Genomic DNA, 10,916 nt, shown 5'->3' with positions numbered 1-10,916 from the left:
CACACACACACACACACACACACACTGAAGTGCATCCTCATCGGCACTGATCCTCTAACTGGTCTCCACACCGGCGGGATGACCAACCAGATGAACGGGATAATACTCTGATCCAGTCTGACCTCTGACCTGTAATGCTCCTGAATCATAATCACACACGGTTCGCTCGTGGCCAGAGAACTGAGTCTGGTTAATCACAAGGGTTTCTTCTCCATTCTGTCACTGATGGAGTTCTGGTTTCTGCCGCCTCGGCTTTGGCTTGCTTAGTTGGAGACATTTAATATTCAACAATATTATTGATCTGCCTTACTTCAGGCGGACGATGATGAAATCCTCTTCTAGAAACAAACTTTGTTGCATTATTTTCATGTTATCTGTGAAGCTGCTTGATACAATCCGTATAGTAAGAGGCGCTGTATAAATAAAGGTGACTTGACACACACGTTTATCTTTTGTTCAGTTTATTTGTATTAGTCCAAGTACACTTAGAACTGTACATCAGCTTGCTTATAATACAGTCACTTTATTACATTGATCAAAAAAACAAAAAAAATCCTCCTTCCTGAAAATGTGCGGAGAAAAGATTGGAGTCGGTCCTGGACTTCAGCTCGTCTTCACAATCATGATTCCTTTAAAATCAGTCAGTCTTTATCATTTCATGGACTGAACGGGGAAAAAGACACTTGAAGCAGAGCGTGTGTGTGTGTGTGTGTGTGTGAGTGAGTGAGAAACACCAGCATCCCAGAATTCCTCAAACTCATCCAGAGAAAAAGAAGCGTGCGAAATATGATCAAAGTAACGATAACAATAAACCAAACCTAGAGAAACTCCTCGCTCACTTTCACTTAAAAAAAAAAAAAACAAGGCTGTGTGAGTGTGTGTGTGTATATATGTGTGTGTGTGTGTGTGTGTGTGTGTGTGTGTGTGCGAGAGTGTGAATGTGTGTGTGTGCGAGAGTGTGTGTGTGTGTGTATCAGTCTCTGCTGGCTGGGATGGTCGTCTCACTGTAAACACAGAGTGTGTGTGTGTGGAAGGCTTCTGTTCACTCGTCGGATCCGGCCGAGCGCTTCTGAGTCCTCTTACGCGGAGACCGTCTGGGAGAGGCTTTATCTGAGAGACACACACACACACCAGCGTCAGTGACACGAGAAGCACACACACACACACACACGATCAACACAAGCACGTTAGCGAGACAGAAGCGCTCACCTCTCCGACTCGCCACTGGCCGGCCAGAGGAATAAAGAGAGAAGAGCGTGAGATCAGAGGAGAACACGATTCACAAACCGAGATCATATTTCATAATCACGCCTCTGACGTCACATGACATGCAATCTCTTTTATAACTCTTTTTATTTTGATTGTTTATATTTTTAAATCATTTATAAATGAGGCTGCACGACTCATTTTAAAATATTACGGATATAATAAGTATAATGATTATTATTTTTTGTACTTCTAAATATAAAATATGGAGAAAATATATATTACCATTGACATTAAAATAGTCAAAATAATATAATATTTGATAATTATAATAATCTTAAATTATAACACTAATTCTTCACTTTAATTTTGGTGGGAAATTATTGAATTACTGTAAACAAAAAATATGTATATAAAGCCTGCATGTGTAAAGTGTGCATTGAAGCCTTTAATGATTTACCCAGACATCAGTGTTCAGTTATTTAGATTAATTGAGCAGCCACCTTTGATTACTTTAACATATTTATTTTAATAAGAGCTCTGCAACGATTAATCGCATCACAAACTTTAATTTTGTGTTTACATAATTTACGTGCGTCTCCTATTTATATATATATATATATATATATAAATACACATATGCATATATAAGAAATATTTGCATGTATATACTGTGTATATATATACATATTTTAAATATATATAAAAAAATCTTAAATATATACATGCATGCGCACGCATTTATATATACAAAATAATTATACACAGTACAACCACACACATATATTATGTAAACAAACTTTTGGACGCAATTAATCACTGCACAGCCCTAATTTTAATTTAACTAGTGATTAAGCTTTCACGAGTCGGTGGACGAGTGTCGGTGAGCAGGCTGACTGTGATTGGCTGAAACTCACTGATCTGGTTGAGTGTTTCCTGTGGGATCCAGCTCATGTCCACATCATTGTGGTTGGAGGTTCCCATCTCGACTTTAGGTGCGGGTCGCCGCCTCTGCGCGCACACACACACACACACACACATCAGTAACTGAAGCACACATGAAGACTCCAGCAGCTGATGATGATGATGATGACCTCACCTTGCGTGACTCGAGCAGCTGATGAAGGCCGACCACCAGAAGAAGGCCGAGACCCGACAGGAACACGTACAGGAAGATCCTGGACACACACACACACACAAATGTGAGCACAGCGCCACCTGCTGCTAGAACACAGAATGAGCCGCACTAAAGCCTCACGTCTCTCCGTCCAGACCGTCTTCTCTCTCAGTGATGGTGACCGTCTGGTTGAACACGGCGTCCTGGAACACGTTACCCTGAAACAGAGAAGAGGAAGAGTGAGGAATCGGCAGTGAGGAAGAGTGAGGAATCGGCAGTGAGGAAGAGTGAGGAATCGGCAGTGAGGAAGAGTGAGGAATCGGCAGTGAGAAACCGGGAGGAATCGGCAGTGAGAAACCGGAAGGAATCGGCAGTGAGAAACCGGAAGGAATCGGCAGTGAGAAACAGGAAGTAATCGGCAGTGAGAAACCGGAAGGAGACGGCAGTGAGAAACCGGAAGGAATCGGCAGTGAGAACCAGGAAGGAATCGGCAGTGAGAACCAGGAAGGAAACGGCAGTGAGAAACCGGAAGGAATCGGCAGTGAGAAACCGGAAGGAATCGGCAGTGAGAAACCGAATCGGCAGTGAGAAACCGGAAGGAATCGGCAGTGAGAAACCGAATCGGCAGTGAGAAACCGGAAGGAAACGGCAGTGAGAAACCGGAAGGAATCGGCAGTGAGAAACCGAATCGGCAGTGAGAAACCGGAAGGAATCGGCAGTGAGAAACCGGAAGGAAACGGCAGTGAGAAACCGGAAGGAATCGGCAGTGAGAAACCGGAAGGAAACGGCAGTGAGAAACAGGAAGGAAACGGCAGTGAGAAACCGGAAGGAATCGGCAGTGAGAAACCGGAAGGAATCGGCAGTGAGAAACCGGAAGGAATCGGCAGTGAGAAACCGGAAGGAAACGGCAGTGAGAAACCGGAAGGAATCGGCAGTGAGAAACCGGAAGGAATCGGCAGTGAGAAACCGGAAGGAAACGGCAGTGAGAAACCGGAAGGAATCGGCAGTGAGAAACCGGAAGGAATCGGCAGTGAGAAACCGGAAGGAAACGGCAGTGAGAAACCGGAAGGAAACGGCAGTGAGAAACCGGAAGGAAACGGAAGTGAGAAACCGGAAGGAAACGGCAGTGAGAAACCGGAAGGAATCGGCAGTGAGAAACCGGAAGGAATCGGCAGTGAGAAACCGGAAGGAATCGGCAGTGAGAAACCGGAAGGAATCGGCAGTGAGAAACCGGAAGGAATCGGCAGTGAGAAACCGGAAGGAAACGGCAGTGAGAAACCGGAAGGAATCGGCAGTGAGAAACCGGAAGGAATCGGCAGTGAGAAACCGGAAGGAATCGGCAGTGAGAAACCGGAAGGAATCGGCAGTGAGAAACCGGAAGGAAACGGCAGTGAGAAACCGGAAGGAGACGGCAGTGAGAAACCGGAAGGAGACGGCAGTGAGAAACCGGAAGGAATCGGCAGTGAGAAACCGGAAGGAAACGGCAGTGAGAAACCGGAAGGAAACGGCAGTGAGAAACCGGAAGGAATCGGCAGTGAGAAACCGGAAGGAATCGGCAGTGAGAAACCGGAAGGAATCGGCAGTGAGAAACCGGAAGGAATCGGCAGTGAGAAACCGGAAGGAAACGGCAGTGAGAAACCGAAAGGAATCGGCAGTGAGAAACCGAAAGGAATCGGCAGTGAGAAACCGGAAGGAAACGGCAGTGAGAAACCGGAAGGAATCGGCAGTGAGAAACCGGAAGGAATCGGCAGTGAGAAACCGGAAGGAAACGGCAGTGAGAAACCGGAAGGAAACGGCAGTGAGAAACCGGAAGGAAACGGAAGTGAGAAACCGGAAGGAAACGGCAGTGAGAAACCGGAAGGAATCGGCAGTGAGAAACCGGAAGGAAACGGAAGTGAGAAACCGGAAGGAAACGGCAGTGAGAAACCGGAAGGAATCGGCAGTGAGAAACCGGAAGGAATCGGCAGTGAGAAACCGGAAGGAATCGGCAGTGAGAAACCGGAAGGAATCGGCAGTGAGAAACCGGAAGGAAACGGAAGTGAGAAACAGGAAGTAATGAGCAGAGAAACAGGAAGTAAACAGCAGGGAAACAGGAAGTGGCGACTCACGCTGATGTCCCTGTAGTTGAGGTTGATGACGAGACCGAAGGGTCTTCCGCCCATGGGCTCGGCCGGGATGAAGGAATACTCGAAGGTGGCCTGGCGCTGAGGAGGAACCTCGGTCCCCAGCTGCAGAGCCGTGAAGTTCTGGATGTAGAACTGGAAGTCCTGCGGGTAGCGGAACGAGGCGTCCAGGGAGTCCACGATGAAGTTCTCCGAGCCTTTGTTGGTGAATCCCAACAGGAACTTCACGATGTTGTTGGCGGGGAAATCTGACATTGAGAAAGAGAAATTTAGAGATGTAAACGAACATCTTTAAATGGAGCAGTTTGTTGAACCTTTAAACCAGTTTGCATGCGTTTGGTTGAGCATCATATTTACATCAGGCTTTTATGGCTCATAAAGTCTAATATAGTGAGAACATGGAGGAAAACAGACCAAACTGAGCAGAAATATGCAGTTTGTTATTCATTGAATGTAAATCAATGAGATCTTTAAAAACAAGCAATACAATGGTTAATGTTAGGTAATAATAATCCAGCTGTTCATTGTTTGCTCATGTTAGTTGACAGTGCAGTAACTAATGTTTGCAAGATTTTAATAAAGTATTAGTAAATGTTGAAATTACCATTTACACAGATTAACTAATGCTGTATACGTGCAGTTCATTATTAGTTCATGTTAACTAACAAACCTTATTGTACCAAACTCTTCAGTTACATAAATATTTGTTAAATGTTCAATTCATATTTTTAAATAGTTTTGTAACTGATTTATTCTTTGAAAAGCAAGAAAAAAATAGTAAAAAAACAAAACAAAAAAAGAACACATTTCAACTATTTATTCATGCTATGGTGAAAAACGGTCAGGATAAATGGGAAAAATGCTAAAACACGCGTTCGGTATTACGAAAGTGTTTCCTTATAAACGGTTTAGGCCAAACATGTTAATTTCAGTGTTTCCCAAACCGACGACTGTGATTGGCTGATCACCCCTGCAGAAGCATGGTGTATTCAAACAGCTGACGTTCTCACACACACAAGATTTTGCCACAATCCTATTATTTTTTTACAAATTGTGTATTTCGTGTTTATTCTGTATATTTGCACACTGTTAATGTTTACTTAGTGTATAATATAACAGTTAACCCTCGTGAACAGGGTTGCACAGGTGTGTGTGTGAGAGAGAGGTGTGTGTGTGAGAGAGAGAGGTGTGTGTGTGTGTCTGTGTAGCTCAAACATGTAAAGCTAACCCATCTCCGCATCATGAGTGCTCCAGCGTGTGTATGTGAGAGAGAGAGATGCGTGTGTGTGAGAGAGAGGTGTGTGTGTGTGTGTGTGTGCTCCAGCGTGTGTGTTCTCCTGCTTTATCTGCAGTTTTGTGCATTTCTGAAGATTAACTCTTACTTGTAGATGAAGAAACATCAGCGCTCCTTTTCAGCGACCCTGTAGATAACCATTCATCCATGTGTAAATATCTCACAGTAGAAGTACGGTAGACACACTGCTGGGTATTCTTAACAGCGAGCTTAAAAAGTGTTTATTTTTGGATATTATATATGGAATTATTATATTTCATTAGACATTTGCTCATATATTAAGAAAATGATTGTTTTTAACAGTAAGTGTCACCGCACAGCTTGAAAACCACTGGCCTAAACTCTCTGTGTTTGTGTGTGTTCACCTTCTCCTTTGACGAAGAGGATGGTGGTGTCGGCGTTGGGTGAAGCCTTCATCTCTCCCGCCAGAGCTTCATCTTCCTCTTCCTCCTTTTCTTCAGTCTGCGGGACGAGACCAACACAGGAGTTATGAGCGTGAACATGATCGTTCTCTTACTGATTCAGTGTTCGTTCGCTCGCTCTCTTACTGATTCAGTGTTCAGTCGTTCGCTCTCTTACTGATTCAGTGTTCAGTCGTTCGCTCTCTTACTGATTCAGTGTTCGTTCGCTCTCTTACTGATTCAGTGTTTGTTCGTTCTCTTACTGATTCAGTGTTCGTTCGTTCTCTTACTGATTCAGTGTTCGTTCGTTCTCTTACTGATTCAGTGTTCGTTCGTTCTCTTACTGATTCAGTGTTCGTTCGTTCTCTTACTGGTTCAGTGTTCGTTCGTTCGCTCTCTTACTGATCCAGTGTTCGTTCGTTCGCTCTCTTACTGATTCATTGTTCATTCGTTCTCTTAGTGATTCAGTGTTCATTCGTTCTCTTACTGATTCAGTGTTCGTTCGTTCCCTCTCTTACTGATTCAGTGTTCGTTCGTTTGCTCTTACCGATTCAGTATTCGTTCTCTTACTGATTCAGTGTTCGTTCGTTCTCTTACTGATTCAGTGTTTGTTCGTTCTCTTACTGGATCAGCGTTTGTTCGTTCGTTCTCTTACTGGTTTAGCTTTCGTTTGTTCGTTCTAGGGATGCATAACGATTAATCGCAATTAATCGTTTGCAGAATAAAAGTTTTTGTTTATATCATATATGCGTGTGTACTGTGTATAATAATTATGTATTTATAAATATACAAACATGCATGTATAATTTTCAGAAAGAAATCTATTTATATATTAAGTATTTATAATTATATATAATATAAATTATATTTAAATTAGGGCTGTCCGTTGAACGCGTTATTAACGGCGTTAACGCAAACCCATTTTAACGGCGTCAATTTTTTTTATCGCAAGATTAACGCCTAGCAAACTTTGTAGTTTTTTCCACATGCTTTTGCAACAACTAGTAACGTTGTTAAAACTACAACACCACACCGGATCGAGCGAGACCAGACACAGAACAACAGTCGCCACACACACTTGTCGCCACACACACTTGTCGCCGCACACACTTGTCGCCGCACACACTGGTTTGGTCTTGCGATGCGAACCGGCCAAAGAGTGGACGAGAAGCGCAGCGCTGAGCCGCGTCAGGACAACTCGTATCGCACATCGGACGCGCACTTTCTCAGTTTATGGCCAGCAATAAGAACGCAGAATGGCGCCGCCGGTGTGTGTTCACTCATAGACAATAATGTGTTCGAATTTTAAATACGAGGCGCTGCGCTTCTCGTCCGGTGTGCGACGCCCTTTAACGTTACGCTTTGAGTGGATGAATGATGAGCGCGAGACGCCGGAATGGAGGCCAATAAGATTCTGAATGTAAAGTTTACTTTTAAAAAGTTGCCAAATGGTTCTATTGACAAGACCAAAGTGATCTGTGTGTGTGTCGCTGTGAACTGAGCTATCATCGTCCAAAGTGATCTGTGTGTGTGTCGCTGTGAACTGAGCTATCATCGTCCAGTCTAAACACCACTTGATGGTCAAGCACACACACACACACACACACTGATGTGTTTCTACGCCCACTCGTCATCAGTAACGTCACCTCGTCAGTATTTCTTTCACTCTTTTATTGATGGACAGAGTTACACGTGTGAGAGATTATTTGCTCCAAGTGAGAATGTTAGTGTGAAATTGAACAGTATCTGTGATGCGATCTGGGAAAACCCACCACATGGTGAAATTTGACATATTACAGGTTATGTTATCATATTAAAGCTGGCTTCAAGCCCTTTCCAAATCTGTTTTTATTTCTTTCATCATTTGTCTGTAACAAAAGTTATGGTTATCTGAAGTCGGCAGATCGCTATGATTTCCAGGTTTCAGGTTTGATTAACGGTCACGTCCTGCTAGCGGGACGACTGGCGCTCTTTTTTATTGCCTTTTTTTTCATATCACATATTTTAGTAATCATCATAGATTAGGTATCATTCGAAAGCTTACGAACTCAAAATTCATCCTGTGAAAACCGGTTTGAAATTGGACGATTGAGAGGCAAGCAAGATCTTTTAAGCAAGCAGCTACTTCAGACTCCGTTGTTCTCCTGTGCTCCGCATCACATGATAACATTGGATAAAATAAATAAATAAAAACTTGCGTCCCGTTATGGTTTACGCAGGACTGGCTGGACCTGTGTTCTGTTGTGTGGGTTATTCTGATTGGTGAACTGTCTTTGTAGTGTTAAGAGAAGGAGAACTATATGGGTGATTTTTTCTTTCTGCACCTCCGTTCCGGCGAGCGTGTTCTTAAAGAGACAGACACCGTCTTTCCAGCTCGCCACTATATAAATCGCTATTTTTCTGCACTTAACTAGTGAATATTCCCAAGATATATTTAGAGATCATAGACAAGATATTATAGAATAATATTTTAATGAAAACCCAATTTTGACAAAAAACTGACATTCAATTTATTTTTAGACCTTACTGGAAACGTACCAGCGCGACATCGACGGGTTTTCCCAGATCGCATCACAGATGTTGTTTTCAATAAAACAAGCAAGCCGATCCACTTCTCCATGTTGATAAGAGCATTAAAATGAGAAAAAATAATGGAACAAAAATAAATCAAGAGACATTTAGAATAGATAAAAATGTGCGATTAATCGCGAGTTAACTATGACATTAATGCGATTAAATATTTTTATCGTTTGACAGCCCTAATTTAAATATAAAAATGTATATAAACATGTAAATATTTTTTAAATATATATATGCATGTTTGTATATTTATATATACATAATTATTTTACACAGTGAACACACATATATGATGTAAACAAAAACTTTTATTCTGCAAACGATTAATCGTTATGCATCCCTAGTTCGTTCTCTTACTGGTTCAGTGTTCGTTCGTTCTCTTACTGGTTCAGTGTTTGTTCGTTCTCTTACTGGTTCAGCGTTCGTTTGTTCGTTCTCTTACTGGTTCAGTGTTTGTTCGTTCTCTTACTGGTTCAGTGTTCGTTCGTTCTCTTACTGGTTCAGCGTTCGTTCGTTCGTTCTCTTACTGGTTCAGCGTTCGTTCGTTCTCTTACTGGTTCAGCGTTCGTTCGTTCGTTCTCTTACTGGTTCAGCGTTCGTTCATTCGTTCGTTCGTTCTCTTACTGGTTCAGCGTTCGTTCATTCGTTCGTTCTCTTACTGGTTCAGCGTTCGTTCATTCGTTCGTTCGTTCTCTTACCAGTTCAGCGTTCGTTCATTTGTTCTCTTACTGGTTCAGCGTTCATTCGTTCTCTTACTGGTTCAGCGTTCGTTCATTCGTTTTCTTACTGGTTCAGCGTTCGTTCATTTGTTCTCTTACTGGTTCAGCGTTCATTCGTTCTCTTACTGGTTCAGCGTTCGTTCATTCGTTTTCTTACTGGTTCAGCGTTCGTTCATTCGTTCTCTTACTGGTTCAGCGTTCGTTCATTTGTTCTCTTACTGGTTCAGCGTTCGTTCATTCGTTTTCTTACTGGTTCAGCGTTCGTTCATTCGTTCTCTTACTGGTTCAGCGTTCGTTCATTTGTTCTCTTACTGGTTCAGCGTTCGTTCATTTGTTCGTTCTCTTACTGGTTCAGCGTTCGTTCGTTCTCTTACCAGTTCAGTGTTTTCGTCGTCCTCCACCTCGGCTTCATCATCCTCATCCTCAGCCATCACATCATCAGCGGCGTCTTCGTCCACAGCATCTTCTTCCTCAGTCGCATCCTGAGCCGACACCAGCGCACCTGAACACACACCTGGAGATCATCATCAAGTCCAACACACACTCTCACTCGCAGACACTATATACATCTCTCTCACACACTCACTCACACACAATATCCCCCTCTCTCTCACACACATATAAAATCACACACTCACTCATTCACAAATATAAATCACACACTCTCTCTCTCTCTCACACACACACACACATATATAAAATCACACACTCATTCACACACACACACACACACACAAATATAAAATCACACACTCATTCACACACACACACACTATCCCCCCTCTCACTCTCTCTCTCACACACACACACACACACACAGGACTGAAATCAGTGTGTTCTTCTCAGTAAGTGCGCGTCTGGAGGTGTCCACTGCTGTACGGTGTCCGTGTTGGTCCAGTTCTGGGTAACATTAGTGACCAGCATGTGTGGTTACTGATGAGGTCAGCTGATGTGCTTCTGTATAACGCGATGTTGTCACTATAGTGAGCTCATGTAAACAGTGCGACTCCAGTCCTGTGCTGATGTGTTTAGCTGAAGGACACGTCACACACTCACACACACTCTCACACACTCTCACACACTCGCCACGGTCTCCAGGACAGCCAAACGCCTCGTCGCGAGCCTCTATTGCCGGTTATTGATCAGTTCACCGCGGGCTGATCGAGTTATCGATTATCGCTCCACATAAAGAGACTTTAAGGAAGCGCGGCCTGGCGGAACACGTTAGACTCACCCTTCATGAGGAGCGTCGCGGGAAACGCCAGCAAGAGCAACAGCAACATCTTCTGCAGGAGCTTCATGACTTCGGGGAGACGAGCAGGAGGAACAAGTGACTAATTATTACGAGTAAAGGAGAATACGCGAGGGAGAGGCACTGCCGGACTGTGAATGAGCCACACTGACGAAGAGCCTCACTGCGCATGCGCGTCATCCGGGACACTGATGACGTCTCACGCACAGAGACACGTGTCGCTT

At 43.5% G+C, this 10,916-nt stretch overlaps 1 protein-coding gene across 4 annotated transcripts in view; it reads right to left on the bottom strand.

The window, feature by feature from the left end:
- Positions 1-449: 449 nt before the first annotated feature.
- Positions 450-10,916, bottom strand: part of ssr1 (signal sequence receptor, alpha) — a 10,866-nt gene continuing 399 nt past the window's right edge. The window contains exons 1-10 of one of the 4 annotated variants that reach the window (XM_079602198.1): positions 10,675-10,916; positions 9,815-9,942; positions 6,106-6,202; positions 5,829-5,867; positions 4,432-4,694; positions 2,465-2,541; positions 2,306-2,384; positions 2,124-2,217; positions 1,210-1,224; positions 450-1,110 (exon numbers count right to left, since the gene is read on the bottom strand). The exon at positions 10,675-10,916 is cut by the window's right edge and continues 16 nt beyond it. In XM_079602198.1, coding sequence (XP_079458324.1) covers positions 1,043-1,110; positions 1,210-1,224; positions 2,124-2,217; positions 2,306-2,384; positions 2,465-2,541; positions 4,432-4,694; positions 5,829-5,867; positions 6,106-6,202; positions 9,815-9,942; positions 10,675-10,741 — 927 coding nt within the window. In that variant the 5' untranslated portion in view covers positions 10,742-10,916 and the 3' untranslated portion in view covers positions 450-1,042. The remainder of the gene's footprint in view (positions 1,111-1,209; positions 1,225-2,123; positions 2,218-2,305; positions 2,385-2,464; positions 2,542-4,431; positions 4,695-5,828; positions 5,868-6,105; positions 6,203-9,814; positions 9,943-10,674) is intronic. The other 3 variants (XM_079602199.1, XM_079602200.1, XM_079602201.1) reach the window with 3 other exon arrangements.

The sequence above is a fragment of the Phoxinus phoxinus genome (assembly GCF_949152265.1).
Source record: "Phoxinus phoxinus genome assembly, chromosome: 24".
In the NCBI taxonomy this organism is placed as follows: Eukaryota; Metazoa; Chordata; class Actinopteri; order Cypriniformes; family Leuciscidae; genus Phoxinus; species Phoxinus phoxinus.
Note: the sequence above shows the minus strand (reverse complement) of the source record. Positions and strands in the feature narration are given on the sequence as shown.